Genomic DNA, 16,551 nt, shown 5'->3' on the forward strand with positions numbered 1-16,551 from the left:
AGTGACCCAGACTCTGTCCCCTCTGCTTTCAGGTTCTTCACATCTTCGATCCACCCTTGAATCCACCCGGACACTTTTCTCCTGGTCGCCTGCAGCACTTCTTTGCAGCTCTCCATAGGAAACAGCGACGAAACCCGACACGAAAAGACACCTATGCACCCGGCTTCCCTGGGTGAGGTAACTCGAGTACTCCGGTGCTCCCATGGGTGTTGACTCTCGAAGTGTCCTAGTTTAAAGGGGTTTTACCGTAGTCCATCCGGAAGGGTCTTTAATCTACTACTTTGTAACTTTTACGTTCCCATTATAACTCCATGGTAACTCGCGACTGTGTTTAGAAATTGCATGCGTCTCCCGTGGGCCTCCTACTTCCAATCCCTTGGTTGTTCAGTGTAGCCCCAGTGATTTCCTAGGCTCTATGCATATTCACTATCCCTGAAGTTGTTCTTATACCACCTACTATATATTTGTTTCGTGAGGCCCCTTGGGCAGAATTGTATTTGTGCAACTTAAAGTATGCTTAATGAGTAACTTGTGATGTAAAAACCTCTTGTTTGCTTTCTGGTTAAGCAGCAATACAAAGCAGGCGAGAATAAAAATATCTGAATGTATTGCCCAGTTCGCACCGAACCGAAACAAACAACTGGGATTACATCAAGGTGCATGAACGCCAAACACCCTTTCTTTCTCCAGATAAAGGGCCTTGTTCATGTCATTTAAGGCTGATTTAAGGGTGTCGAGAGTCAGAGATTACTGAAACGTAAAAATAAAAAAAAACATAAAACTGGGCGCCGTGGTAGGCAGTGCGGCACCCCAGCACATTAATTAAACAAGAAGCGGCGCGGCGGAAACATAAGAAAAAAGTCAGAATGACAATAAGTACACAGCGTGTACCGCGCTCCAGCCGGAATGACCCAAAAAACAGTCCTCACCCTCTAATTAACCCCTCCCATGCTCATGGCGAGCTCAGCTTGTCATGAGCCACTGTGGCTGTGTGCTCAGGACGAACTCAGCTCGTCATGACTGTTGTGCCTCACTCAAGCGGGGATAATTCCCATGCTGTGCTGGGCGTTCCATTGGAACGGGCGTGGTCGTGACGAGTTCAGCTCGTCATGAGCACACAGCCACCGTGGCCCATGACGAGCTGAGCTCATCACGAGCACCGGGGCGTTGCGCCCGCCCCCCAGCACAGAGGGGGAATTAGCCTCGCAGGCAAGGGGTTAAAGGAGATAGTAACACGCCGCAAGTAAAAAGCATCCAGTCCCGGTGGGCAGTGCTAAAGCGGACAGAGCGGCAACAAGGAGGGATTAAAAAGCCTCCTTCACAACAGAAAGGCTGCATTTAGCATAAGCTATGACGCAAGCCAATGGAAAAACGGGCGGGGCTTTAAGTCTCCTTCGGAATCCGTATTGATGCCAAGAGGCCCTCTCATGGCGAGAGCAGCGCACACGCACTGCTAACGTCAGGCGAGAACTAAAAAATGTCACTTACCTTTCTGCCGGCCGCGGCCTCTCCTCCGTCCTCTTCTGTTGACACACGGATGCACACAGGCTCCCAGAGTCCCCTACACCAATCATGACGCTGCTATCACCAGCATGAAAGCAGCTTTGTGATTGATCTGAGCTGTCTGGTTCGGCGCCTAGACAGGGAGTGTGAGCCTGTGCATGTTCTCCACCCAGGCTGTTGTGAATGTATCTAGTACCCTAATTAAATATTCCTGATTCATGCCCTTATGTGGTTATGATAAATCATGTCCTTATGAAGGCATAAGAATCTTACCCATATTTAGTCATAGCGCACGCAGCCCAAATACGGCAAGGCTACTTCCTTAGATTCCTAGAGAGCACAACGAGTTCTTTCGACCCACCAAACCTTCAGCAACCTGGGAATTCCCCATGTCTTTGTTTTGATTTGTTATAGAACTCCTGCGAGCACTAAAGAAACAGTCAGTTCTTAGTGACATCTTTTATTGACGTCTTATGTCCAACCTTACGTCAAACACGGCACCTTCCAGGTATAAATATACCAACACTTGCCTTAAGCAACACACGGTGGTGTGGAGCAGAGCGGCTATCTACTTATCCGAAGCCCAGCTGATGCGAGAGCCGAGGGAAGCCGTCCCTCCCCTTTGACACCTCGGGAAGGAAGCTGCCTTTTCTCACGCCAAGAAATCCAGCTCTGGTGTTTCCAGTCCCCCTTGCGGGTTACTGGGAGATCGAGTCCTGAGAAACGAGATACAAGACCTCCTTCATTCTATAACCAAGGTACGGAGCGGATTCAAACCTTAGAGAGAATTCTTGATTCAGATTCTTGGCAAAAACCTAACTTAACTTAAAACTGCAACTTACTTACTCCTTCTCATGTATTAGGCTTAGGTCAGGTACACCGGGGTAGGCGTATTTTAGAAGCACCAGTTGAGTTTGTTAGTCAATGTTTTTATGTATTTAAATATTTTATCAGTTTTAAAGTATCATATGGCTAAGAAACCATATCAATGCTTTTACAGTATTATTTCATAATACTCCTTTTACTGTACGCATTTTACTTCATGATAAGTATTGCAATTGTGGCAATTCATTTCTCTTGCATGAGAAAGAAGACTGCTCAATAAAATAACACCTTTTATTGAAAATGCCCGTCTCTCTATTTCTCTGCACTCTGGTGAAAACTAAGCATGCACGATTGACTGAGTGAAATAACTGTGTATTGTTTTCACACAACTCTGGAGATATACTCCTTATTCTGGGGGAGCAAAGTTGTCATGTTATATGGTTGTCAGAAGCTAATCCCTTGTCTAAATCAGGGAAGTTAACTCCTCCCTATTCATTCGAGAAAGTTTCTAGTGACCTCTGAGCTAGCTGGCAAAACTAATTAAGTCTAACATAGTCAGTAGAGACCTAGATGACCTCAGTCCTACGTCTACACTGCTGTTTATGTTATTCCAATGCACAGACCCTATTGGGAATATAGGAACTACACTACAAGGCTGTACAATACAGCCAAGTGGTGAACGTGCTAAGTGTGCATGTCTGTTTGGCCAGACCAAGACAGTCAGCCAAACCGTCATGCACACTTAAGTGCACCAACCACTCCTCCCCCTGCTGGCTGCAAAGACAGCCTCACCCCACCCTGTAAAACTGCCTCAGTACAGAAAAAGAAAATAATAATAACACTGAGCTATTATCATTTTATTCTTCCTTTTTGCACTGCTCAAATAGCAGAGGGGCAGTGCTCCACTGCCTTCACAGGGGAGCTGCCGCTGTCTAGATAAAAAAGAAATATTCGCTTTAGATGGTTTGTACATTGTTTTGTCTATTGTCACAAACACTTACGGAACAAATTATATTATAAATATGAAGTAGGTTTAGGACCTAGCATAAGCATGTTAGGAGAGTTGCAGCTTTTTACGGCTCTTATTAGACTACAGCAGTAGCAACTCTTGGTCATTTATAGAATTTCTTTCACCACTTGGATGTTATGTTAACATTGCTTGTAGAGCACACCATCACCCCAGGGACTCTAGGCGCTGTTTCAAATGTGAGAGTGACAAGCCAAAGCTCCTGATCTACTAACTGCCAAATGCCTGTCTATATAGTAGGTCTTCAGCTGGTGTTGAAACTGAAGTAAAACAGTTATGGAGCGTTAGTTTGAGTACATTGCAAATTTTAGCAACATTAACAAAAAGGCATTGTCCCTGATCTAGATTTGCAGAATTTAGTTTCCACCACTAAGTTTTGAAACATGTTTTATTGCAATTGGTACAAAATCAAGGCCATCAATAAGTGAGTGTAAGATCTCAATTTTATCTTCTGTATATAACCCTGTAGATTCTTCTGAATGATTCTGCGGCTGTAATAAGTCTGGATTTAAATATAATATTGTAGAGTTTTAAAACTTAGAGCTGGCTTACAGGCAGCCAGTGTAGCTTTGAAGAATCGGCGTAGAATGGGCAGGTAATGTGAGGGACATTAACCTCCAACCTGTCTGCCACATTCATAAAATCCTGAAGTGTTTTTCCGCAGGAACCTGGGGAGGTTCAGGTAGGTACCGATCATATGTGTAATCCAACTGTGATGATAGTAGTGAAATCATCGCTCATATCTACTTCCAAAAGTCATAAATGATAAAATCTCTCACTATTCTGATGTAGTGCATATAAGAGGACACTACAGCAGAGATTTGGCCGATAGCAACAAATGATTAGCATTCTTGCTACGCCGGCTTTTTACATGTGTGGCTGTTACAATGTTGACATCCATTTGAGTTAGTCAGTAAATATCCAGTCAAATCAAATTCCGCCAATTGACTATATCTAGTTTGGATAGAACTGTTTTTTTCTAAGGCAATGTCTCTCAAATAGTATTAAACGTAAGGCATGGAATAAGCACACTGAAAGCATGGAAAGGTCACACGAAGGCACACCGAAAACAAGGCAATGTCACAAAAACGCAAGCTGAATACTCGGCAGCTATATTTGTACGACACTGCGGGCTCTGTGACGTCAAAATGAGATTGGCGTCTACAACGTGCACCTTGTAAAAAGCAGGAAACATTTACCTGGCCCCAATCCTGAAAAAAACAGGCCACAGTAGACCAACTCCCTATACTGCTGCGGTTTACTTTGGTTGTTACCGCCGGCCTTACACGCTACCTTTTATCCAGTGGTTTATTTTTGTTGTAACCGTCGTGCAGGCTTGCACGAGGTGGGCGTGAACAATACAGTTATGTCTTCAGCTGCGTCACCCTGCAAAGCAGAGCTAAATCTGACTCGGCTCGGATTCAGCCAGAGTTAAAAACAGGCCCATTAAAAATGCATAGTGATTAGAAAGATGAGAGAGTCTGGCTTATTCAATCAAAGACCGCATCACTGACGTATTTACTAGCGACGGTCTCGGGGGTAGAATGAGCGCCGCGTCCCCCTCCCTGCCCGCCCCAGACTACCAGCCCTTCCCATTAAAAGACCCTCTGCAGAAAGAGCGCATTTCTATGGAGGTCAACGGCGGGCTAAACGCCAATCATGCTCTCCACTTATGACAGAAAACAGGGAGAGATGGGAAACATTCATAGTGAAATGATATGAGCGCACTACGTCAGCGTTCGAACGCCGCAGTGGAGGCCTCTGGCTTTAATGTACGTAGCGTGCGTGTGTCGTCACATGGGAGGACGTAGATCCCATCACCACAACGGGAACGCCAGTAGACGTCTATACATTACTATTTTATTTCGTGTATGTATCTCATGATTTAATTGTGTCTACCTCAGCAGGTGCTCAGTATTTACAATGCAGTGTGCAACATCGTTTCAATTAGACCTACCAGTGATTGTAGGGTAAGCAGCGATGCACCTAGAATAGGGCGGTCTGCTTTCCAAGATACAGAGCACCAAGGCATTTTCAGTTCTGACCTCACAAAAAGATACCACTTCTTGAGCTCATAGCTTGCGGATGAAGCAGTTTGCTAAATCGGCTTGTATTCTGGGGACCAAGTTAAGAAGCGCTATAGCTTGTTCATAGCTACCCACGTTCAGGGGAAGCTCTAGACTCATGGCGGCCCTGGGCAAGGAGCGTAGGTAGGGGGCCCCGGAAGAGGGGGCCGGGCGGGGCACGGAGGTCAGTGAAGAGGGTGGGGGTCAGGGTGTTTGGAAGTGGAACAGAGCCGGAGGCCGCCAAATCCCTGCCAGGGGCTGCCACGCAAATATGTATCCATCCTCAGAGGATTATTATATTAAGGATATATATTGGCATGGTGGACCCTGGGGTTTGGTGGCCCTATGCAGGTGCACAGCTTGCACATGCCTAAGGCCGCCCCTGCCAGGTTTCAGATTGCTTTGTATGGCATTTTCACAATTCAGTGTAATTATGAGTGAAATTTCAACGACTATGACTCACATACATGCCAACCCTCCTGATTCAGACGGGAAACTATTGATTTCAAGGCTAGTCTCTCACCTCCCTGCATTAAAAATATGATTCCTCGCTGGGCTTCAGCCGGGTTTTGGTCTAATGAGACTCGTAGTATTTATTCACTGCCAGTAACTTGCTCCTGCAAGCCAATGCCCAACATTTTTGTCACCTACTCTCTGCCTGCCATAGCGCGTTCTCTGTGCTCCTGACATGTAAGCGAAGAAATATTTATCTGCATTTCTGATATTCGATCCTGCAGCAGCAGACTTTCAAGTCCCAATATATGGGAATATACCAGATTCTGGCCTCGATAGAAGTCTATGGGAGAAAATCAATCTCCTGATTAGTTTTCTAGAATCTCCCACTTTTCTCCTCTAAAATGTTGGCATGTATGTATGAGTGACACTATCTCACGAGCAAAAGCTAGCAACTAAGATGAGGGAAACATCGAAATATCAGGAAAAACACCCATTCGAGCAATGAGAAACCCTAAGAAGATCTTAAAACTGCTGCAAAGCACCAGAAATGGAAGAGCTTGACATCAGGGTTTAAAGTAGGATGAAAAAAATAGGGTTCTCTAAAAGGGACATGCATGGCCTATATAATTAAGCGCATGGCTTAAAACACAAAATACATTTCTGTGATTTCCATATTGTGCCATGCGACCAGTATTTTGGTTCCTCTCTCAACTTGACAAATGACATCTCTAAAACCAGCCAGGACCGTTGGCTTTATCAATGGTTGTTAGCAGTTTATGATAAACTAGTAAAAACAATGATTTTGTTGTAAATAACACTGAACATTCTTCAATTATGAAACAGCGAGCCTCTAAATTATACAGCTGGGACCTGTATAAATGGTAATGGACTTCTGGGTGCATCAATTACTCCTGTTAAGTTCAACCTATGTAAGTCATGCGCGTCCTTTGCATCTTTTTTCTCTCCACGTCTGCATATCTTTCACAGGTGCAGTAACACTTGACTAGAGTGTACTTGTTTCTGTCACTTTTGCCTTGTAATGTTCATACCCATTAAAGAGGACTAATTCGATAATTGGACTGGAAGGCAGTACACAGAGACATATGATGAGGCGGTAACAGAGGTAAGGATGAGACTTATAGCCCCAAAGGCAGAAGCAACACGTTTGCACCTTGGACTGTTAGACTGACATATTTACGCTAGTGAGCATTTTTCTCTACCTCAAAATACTGTGACGGTGGTAACGTGTTTTGGAGTACTTACTGATGCTGCTACAGAGTACATGGGATGGCCATAATGGTGTATACAACAGTATGAGTGATCTTGTGTGGATGAAATGCAGGAGTTTGTGTTTTGGCAGTCTTAGGTCATATAGATTTCCTTTGAAAAACCGTGTGCGTACACTATTTGGAATGGTGGGCAACCATGCTCAAGCCATATAAATGCCATTCATGACATCTAGTATGAGTGCCTATCGACAAAATGCAGTAAATGATTGGTGTTCGTTTTATTGGTTGTAGCCCTGAAGGGTCATGTCAGGCAGCTTTGTGCTGTTGGGGTACGATGGAAGCATTGGCAGAGGGTGTGTTTTTATGACCTGTAGCCAATTTCCAGCATTACCTTGCTGGTACGGTTTCTCACACTTTCAAAAGCTAAATCGTATGTTTGCTGAGCCACCAAGTGTGTAGTTGCAACATTCAGTGCAGTTTGCTGGTGACGTGGTTTATACATTTACAACATATCATGTACGACGACTAATTTTTAGTGGCAGTGAATTCATATTTTCCCTGGCAGATTTTCAGCTTTCAGGGTATATGTATCATAGCAGTGCATTTATAATTTATTGGCCAAATATATGTCACTCTTTGCATACAGTGGCAAGTAGCCACAATTTATACAGTGGACATTGTGTCAATATCCTACTGGCTTCAGAAGGTGCAAGCTCCTCCAATGGAGGAGGAATGGTTGTAAAAATAAGTGACCGCACAAAAAGCAAGGAGTCCAGCTCTGCTGAAACGGCGCAGTACTGGCAGAAGCGAGGACCAGTGACCACCGGCCTTGGAGTCAGTGGTCCTCCCAGCGTGCTTTCCTGGGATCGCAGTGCCAATAACCATATGTTCCCTATGCAGCGTAAACGACACTGCAGGGAAGAGGGGAGGCCTAACCACAAGGACCAGCCGACTTGAACCAAAGCTGGAGCCAGACTGGGCAGGGCAGAGCTGAAAGCTGTGAGCGGTGTGCAGAAGCTGGTGCCCCCACCACATCTGTGGAGTGCGGCTAGGAGTTCAAGGAGCAGCATCACCTTTCAATTACTGCCTGGATGGCTAACCACACCCCCGGTGTACGGTGAGAATGGCTGGGCTCTCAGTCAGTGCAGGGGATAGCTGAGTCTGGTGGTCTAGCCAGGTTTACTGGGAATGTTGTGACACTTTGTCTCAGTGAGCGTCATTACGTCCAGTCTGCCGGCCTGAGCAGAGCAACAAACCAACCAGAAAGCCAGTACTGATATTTCTCTTTAAATGAAAATGGCCTACGCGCTGAGAATTAAACTGAGTGCGGGACAGTGACGTGGTTCACAGATTGAATCTATTTTATTTATAAATCAATTATTTGGAAAGAATCAGTTGGTTCAAAGTTTACCAAACGTTCATCACAATTGCAAACAATAACAATACAGAGACAGCTATTCATAAAAATGACATTCTTAAAATGGACATTCCTAACAAAACAATCCAAAAAACAGTTCTTAGAACACACGCTAACATGCACAAAAAAGAGACTGATAGAAACAAATCCCTCCATTACAAAAGTAACCATCCAAAGAGTTTAAAGGACAACTTACCCTACGGACAATATTTAAGAATCCGGCGGAGTTGCCATTCCAAAGACGAATTCATGAACAATGCAGCCAAGCTGACAGATAACCTCCTAGAGAGGCGGTACCCAAAAAAATTGCTCAAGAGATCACAAAAGCGCGCATGGTGGACCCCTCGCGAGAGCTTACTGGAGAGGAAGACAAAAAGAGAAACGGACAGATTAGTCTTTGTCTCCACTTACTGTCCAAACTCCAATTTACTCAAAAAAGCGGTCGCAAAAAATTGGCATCTTATAAAAAATCTTCACACCACATTCAATGCCAGACCACTATTTGCGTTTAAGAAAAATCGATCCATCTGTAACCATTTAGTCAGGGCAGCCCTACCACAAAAAGATGCAATCTCAGTCAGAAACTACGTGGGACTCCCACCAGTGACAGGCCATAAAAAATGCGGCACATGTGTATGTTGTGCATCAACAGAAGAAGGTTCAGTGTTTCAACATAAAAACATCTTCTAAAAACACACTGCCTTTACAAATTGCAAGTCACGAAATGTTATTTATGGGATCAAGTGTCCTTGCGACCTGCTATATATTGGCAAAACCAAGCAGGAAGTACGGTCGCGTATAACTCAGCATAAATCACGGATAAAAATGAAGACAGTGACAGCACCATTAGTCAATCACTGGATAACAATGGATCATAAAGAAACTGACTTGAAGTGGACTGTCATCTTAAAGGTAGACAAAGATCAGAGAGGGGGCGATTTGGATAGAAAATTGCTCCAACAAGAAGCGATGCTGATTCTGAAATTTAATACTGTTATCAAAGGCCTGAACGAAATGTCTGAACTACATAAATTGCATTAAGGTTCGGGCCAAGACGCCTGACATACCACCCACATTAAATCCAACACCTTGCCATTACCACTGGAACAATCTATATGCGACGGCCCCACGTGCCATCTGAAACTAGAAGGAATGCACCACCACCTCCGTGATGGCCTCACGTGTCATCCGAAATGAGAAGGATGGCAACACCATGAAAGACCCAGATAATACACCAGCCTTGACATTCCGATCGAAAATCCCGTCCTGAATGTGAGAAATTTCTTTTCAGCTTTCAAACAACGTTTCCATGTGCCCACTGTTTATTAAAAACTAAAATGTTGGAAGAAAGCGAATTTCCGTGAAACATCCTCCAGGGCCCTAAAATGGGTAATGACATTAGAATGGGCCAAAAGCACGTAACGAGAGGAATTCTTTTATTAATCAGGATAATTCCCAAGGCATGATTTATTTTACACTTCACTCGAGGTAAGCTGAAAACCAACTTTCTATGGAGGACATTGCGCACCGTGCAGCTGGCCCCACGGCCAAACAAACAAATGCTCTAGTGTTTCCAGCCCGGGCAACGCGAAGGCTCCTGGACACGTGACCCACGCGGAAGTAGATTCAAAATCCCGGATTCGCCATACCGCAAACACACACGGATGGTGTCTTGCGTGCGACAATACAGAGGATCGCCTGCGGCTTTGCGAAGGTATGTCTAGAACGCCCAGACACTTTGAAACACAAGCACCCAATCTTCGGCAGACATTGGTTTAACGGGCCCAGTAACCTTCTTTTTCCAGGCCCGCTCCTCAATTGACCGGAGCAGCGCCACACCCCCTTCAGAGAAACTCGACGATCCAAACTATCAAGTAAGCAAATATGCAGGCCCTGTGCCACCTGTCACAATTCCTGTAAACTCCTCCCGGTGGCTCATACAATCTCCCTCTCATTCACAGATTAAACACCACGGCCCCAAGTGTTTCACATGTGAGTATGAAATGGTGCACTGAACACTCTTGGTGGAGCAATGTAATGTCGAATAGTAGGCTGACAGAGTGTCCCATTGCATTTGATTTGCAGTTGGCCAACGCCCGGGTGGTTTGTCAGAACGTGTAATCGCACACCAGGTAGGAAGCGCAAAGGCGTAGAGGCTATTAGAACCATGACACAAACCCACCTTTTCTGACCCACCCCTCAATTTTCTTTCCACAGCTTTGAGGTCCTGATGAGAACCCCTTAAACCATTAAGGGTTCGAAACGCGTAGACCATTCTACCACACCATAAGACCATCAAATCAAAAACTAACTCTTGTGGAAGTTATAAAATAGGCCAATTGGTTTTCCTAAAAACATTTGTCTATGGTGTTATATATTTTCCATCCACTTGTATTTCAATAATTAATTTGTGACATTATAAATTTCAATTTTGTTGGAGTGTGTGCTGTGTATGAGAGAATGAATGTGATTTGTTGATCAACATGGTACGTTAGCGTGTGTTCTAAGAACTGTTTTTTGGATTGTTTTGTTAGGAATGTCCATTTTAAGAATATGTCATTTTTATGAATAGCTGTCTCTGTATTGTTATTGTTTGCAATTGTGATGAACATTTGGTAAACTTTGAACCAACTGATTCTTTCCAAATAATTGATTTATAAATAAAATAGATTCAATCTGTGAACCACGTCACTGTCCCGCACTCAGTTTAATTCTCAGTGCGTAGGCAATTTTCATTTAAAGAGAAATCTCAGTACTGGCTTTCTGGTTGGTTTGTTGCATTCAAGAGGCTTGGCCTTACTGTGGGAAGCCCACACCCAGTGTTGTGTTTTGGCCTGAGCAGAGCAGCGCCTTGGTCCAAGACTCAGACTCCCTCCATTCATGGCTGTCCCATCACTCTCTCGCAGTGGCCGCATGAGTCCGAATCTTAAACGTGGCAGGCCGCTCGCGGTGTGAGCTCGGGTGCGGGCTCCCATCTGTGCTCGCTGCAAACTGAGCTCTGCGCGTGGCCCTGGCCCTAGTCAGGCTGTTCAGTGGTCAAATTAAATCCTGAGACTCAGTCTCGACATGAGGTAAGTAACTTTGTTGCATTGGGACTGAAACATTTTACCCAACCCTGTCCAGAGGGAGCTGCCCGAGACAGCCCCCAAGCCGGCTGCAGCAATATGCACTGCCATCTAAAACCAGATTATGCGGTCAGTGGTACTTAAGCAGTGCGCCGCCTTGAATGCTGAGGCAGCGCTATAAATGTATGATAATGCATTTTAGTGCGATGATGTGGACCACCACACTGAAATGCATTAGGCTAATACCTGATGCGTGGTCCTCGGCAGGGCTGCTTGTAGTCATAAATTTTGCTTACAGCGTTTAGAAACAGCAGAATTGTGCTATTAAGCACAAAATAAACAAGTTATTATTGAACTGGAAATAAGTGTAAAAACAGAGGTATGTACAGATGTTTCCTACATTTGTGGGATTTTTAGGTCTCGCCTAGACGAAAGCAAAGCAAAGCTTTGCTGTCTAGGGCGAGACAACTTATGTAGTTACTTTTGGGGGAATGTGGACAGCAAAGTGGCACGCGCTTTTTCTTGCGGCGATTGTACCTCGTGAGCGCGCACGTCGCCGTGCCTCATATTCCCATGCGCAAAGAAAGCCTCACTCACGCATGCGCACATACACACACTGCATACACACATGCACCCCCCCCTTAAACAGACACACGCGCACACAGACAGACAGACGCACGCACGCATGCACAGACACACTCAAACAGACACACGCGCGTACACCCCACCCCCACTCACCCCTCCTCTCCCTCAACACACTCACCGGATCTGGCGGTGCTCGGCGGCGGTTCTGCCTCTCGGGCGGCGGTAGCGCTTTGCGGGGCTCTCTCACCACATGAGAGCCCCGCCTTCCCCATGCGCCCGGCCGCTCTTCACCCAGTCCCCCATCTCGGGACCGGGACTCAATCAGGAGCCTTCGTGGCTCCTCGGGCAGTCGTTTCTCTCTCTCGCCGCGATGGGGCGGGACTTCCGGTTGGGGCCGCGATGGGATTGGCCGGCTGCCCAACCGCTTCCGGGTCGTCGCAGGCAGAGCGGCGGCCCGGCGGGGACTTCAACAAACTCCTGGGCTGCGGTGGTGAGTTAAAGGCACACGAGGGGTGGGCTCCCTCCCTAATTTAAATATGCCGCGAGGAAGGCACTTGCTTACCATGCATACGTCTTATGAAGACGGGCGCCATGCTATGTTTCACCTTGGTGCCTGTATTTGCAGGCGGGTGCAGTGATTCACCTTTCCATGCATGCATGATGCTTGTTTATTTAAACACAGGGCACTTAGACTATACTATGGCAGCTGCCGCTTTGGTTTCCTTCTCCATGGCGCACGGGCGGCTCTGCACGTGAACTGTTACTGGAGACTGGTCCGACCTGGTCTATTGCCCCGCACAGTGTCTGCTCCACTGCTGAGACCAAGAACTCCAGCAGTTTCCTGTTTGCAACTTGAAGAACAGCGAGGGTATGTTTTTAAGTTTCTCGCTGTTTCTTCTCTCATGTCAGTTGCTTTTTAGGAAACTGTATATTAATTTAAAAAACAACCCTTCTGCACTGCTAGGTGTAGCTCAGCCATAGACAAAGGCGCATTACACTTTAACCTTACTTAAAAAGCACATTTTTCATGAGTACTCTTTAAATGTGCAACATGAGTCAAAGAAAGCTTCCTTTCTGCAACATATGCCATAAGTCGTTTCGAAATAGTTCCATCTGGTTAGTTGTCCTGCCATTGTTTCAGCTGCACAGTTAACTCCGTACTTGAGTGCATACACAGGGGTCGGTGTACATGCATAAGGGACTGGTATGAAAATGATGATCCATAAACTGCAATAGGTACTTTGCAGGGGAGTCATCGGTAAGGAAGCCATTTAATAAAGGCTATTGGTTATATTTATGCAAAATACATCTCCAACAGCACACCAATTTTTACATTTCATTTTAGTGCACTATAATGATACAGTGTAGAGGGTGTCCCCTTTTTTTTATTTTGGCGGTTTACTACCCTGCAAAAGGCAATTCGCCCCCAACTGGACAAATACCTCTTTGCAGCATTCTCAGGATCAGCACAGGTGGCTAACATGACAGTACTTACATTTGCACAATGACGTGCCGCACCCAGATGTCAGCAAACAAATACTGGTGGGTGTCACTTTGTTTGAGTTTAGGGACACAAGTCCTTAAGCACATGCCCTTGACTTGAAAAAGTTGACTGAGCAACAACTCTCATTTAAGATGGAAGTAGTGCCACTAGTTTCATTCGGCAGTCTCTGCCATGATAAAATCAAAAAGTGTCAGAAAGTAGACCAGTTACAAAAGAAAAAAGCATTTGCAATGCAATAGGTCTCGCATTTTCGAAACTTTGACCTATTGGTATTGTAAATGACAATCCCTTTTATTATTGCAGGTTTTTAAACACATAAATAAAAGGCATTGTCATTTACAATGCCAATAGCTCAAAATCTCACAAATGCGAGACCTATTGCATTGCAAATGCTTGTTTCTATTAGTCTCCACCCTAAACCTTTTGTGATTTTTCGTCTCCACCCTAAACCGTTTGTGATTTTTTTGTGAATCTGTTACTTTCATTATATTGTGCCTCTGGCCATTCCACAAGTAGAAACTTGGACTCAAATTAAGGACATTGTATATTAATGCTGGTTGGATTTCCATATTTCAGTCTTCTATCACTAGAGATTCACACTGCCAAACATACAACTCCAAAAAACAATCAAAACATACTGAAGGCATTGCACAGTTTACCTTTAACAGAGCACAATGAACCAAGATACGAATGTTCACACACACACACCACTACCTCCCAGTCATTCACAGATCATTCTGCATGCATGCAGGTGCTTAGCCACTCCTGACCTATTATAAACCCCAGGACCTAAACCCAACTGAGTCTGGTTGCATTTGTTGGTATTCAAAATATCTAGCAGAGTGAAGTATAGCAATCTCAATTTCAGCAATCAGGGAAACTAAAAAGGTAGATATGCAAGAAGTAGCTGACCGCAAGTGTTTGAAAGCATGTATGATCGTGGACACATAGTTGAGACGTGTGGGAAGAGTCGTGTTGCAGGAGGAAGCCCGAAGGAGGCACCCGAGGACTCAAGAGGCCTGAGTTCAGCTCCATTGGCCGCAGGAACACACAAGCTGAGTGTCGATTCACAGTCACCAATAGCGGGTGAGATAACAGCCCCTAATGAAGAAGCAATGCCGGAGGTGCCTGTGCCGCACTTAATCTATCATCAGGTATCACCTGACCAGTCGTGCACGTTTCATCCCTCAAGACCATTCCTTCTCTACAGTCACTCTCACTCTCTACCTCTTCACTACACACTTGCTATAGCCACGCACGACCCCTATTGACCACAGAGACTTCAATAGCGGAAGTCTCTCGTAAGTCCCTGGTGGGTTTGGGTTTGGTAGTAGTAAAGTGAAGGTGCTGGTGGGTTGATGGCATGAGGGGATGAAGTTGGAAGAGGGGGAACGGGCAGCAAGTGGTGTTGGTGTAAGACCACTTGGGTGAGTTGTGGCCTACTGAAAACATCTAACTAACTGTATAAAGCATCTTGATTTGTTGAAACAAAACAGAGCTGTAGTGGAAAAATTGAGAAGGTCGCTACAGAATGGAATCAAAGCAACCATACTCAACCAATATTGAAGCAGGATCAATGGATTACCTTGCATGTGCTCGTTTCCTGCGGAAGTAAGGAGTGTTAGGTTCACCAGGGAAGGTGAGGCGGCGCTTAATGCTATTGATTCTCAGGCCTACACAGATTAGTGCATAAACTATAAACAAGCTTAGCGAACAATCAGTGCTGCTCCAAGTTGCTGATATAACAACAAGATATAAGGACTGAGTGACTTTGGTTTCCCATCGTTGTCACAACTCTAGGACTAAAGAACATAAGGCTTAGTGACTGAGAACCAAGTGTGCAAAGGATATAATAGTGAGCCTAACGTCCTATAACTCAACTTCAGAAAACCAGGTCACAAGCTCTAGGAAAGAGCTCGCAATTCAACGGGAAATGGAAAGGTAGACAAAACGCCTGTCTTGGTGCCAAAGGTATCCAACATTACTTGATCATGTATGTCCGTCAGATGACCTCAGATCCCCTTGGAAGGGCAGGATGATAAATCATGTGAAAGCTCAGATGCACTTAACTCTCAACCCCCGGAGAAACAACGTGATAACTGCTTCAGTTCAACAATTTTTTTTGGGAAGATCCCACGTTAGCCGTGGCCAAACCTCCATATGATCATTTGAACAGACAAGTTTTAGTTAAGGTTATGATCCACAACCATGATTAATCATCAGATGTGTGTCCAATTTGGCCCCGTCCCTCGGATACACCAGTAGTAAACAATCCTGGCACTACACTTGCAAGGGCAAACAGCTGCACTTCTTTTTCAGAGCTAGTGATTGAGGACAGCCTGCTCAAACTGTGGAGTGATACCAATTATCCACTTCTGGAGGTGCTCCTAGCAAGTGCTATCCCAAAGAGGAGTTGCATGAAATCACTACTAGCATAGCTAATATATCATTTCAATCCTGCAAAATGAGCAATGCGGGTCAAGGGAGTGGTGTAGTACCACCAGCAGTAATAGATTTTAAAGGTGGGACCAGTAAAATAAGAAGTGGAAGTAATAGTAGAGTGAGCACTCCGCTAGATACCTCCCACGCGGTTTCCTTCAGTATGCCATGATGGAGCTTGGATCATACCAGAAAAATTAAAATAAGCCCCTTTCTGAAATCAGACTTTAATTTGCTTCATCCCGTTCCGATACCTTGATGAGCAATTTTATTTAGATCCCTTAGAAGCTCTTATGGATGAAACATGAATGGACATTAAAAGGACCTAGGGGTAATCTCAGATGAAACGAAAATGGAAACTCAGCCCAACAATCATGGGAATAACAAGCAGCAAGACATCTTAAACATTCAGCAGGTTTCAACCGCTGCCCCAAG

The 16,551-nt window shown here is 45.0% G+C and overlaps 2 protein-coding genes across 3 annotated transcripts in view; one reads left to right on the top strand and one right to left on the bottom strand.

Annotated features, from left to right (window-relative positions):
- Nucleotides 1-16,551, bottom strand: part of LOC147711528 (transmembrane protein 150A-like) — a 693,781-nt gene that overhangs the window by 491,899 nt on the left and 185,331 nt on the right. The window lies entirely within an intron of this gene.
- LOC147711529 (uncharacterized) overlaps nt 10,161-16,551 on the top strand; it is a 102,953-nt gene continuing 96,562 nt past the window's right edge. Inside the window, exons 1-5 of one of the 2 annotated variants that reach the window (XR_015295930.1) lie at nt 10,161-10,237; nt 10,329-10,397; nt 10,485-10,515; nt 10,609-10,655; nt 10,741-11,211. Coding sequence is in view for 1 of the 2 variants with exons in the window: in XM_086922227.1 (XP_086778353.1) it covers nt 10,188-10,237; nt 10,329-10,397; nt 10,485-10,515 (150 nt within the window). In the remaining variant the exon portion in view is untranslated. Of the gene's footprint in view, nt 10,238-10,328; nt 10,398-10,484; nt 10,516-10,608; nt 10,656-10,740; nt 11,212-16,551 lie in introns of those variants that run through there. The other variant, XM_086922227.1, reaches the window with a different exon arrangement.

The sequence above is a fragment of the Lissotriton vulgaris genome, chromosome 5 (genome assembly GCF_964263255.1).
Source record: "Lissotriton vulgaris chromosome 5, aLisVul1.2, whole genome shotgun sequence".
NCBI classification, from domain to species: Eukaryota; Metazoa; Chordata; class Amphibia; order Caudata; family Salamandridae; genus Lissotriton; species Lissotriton vulgaris.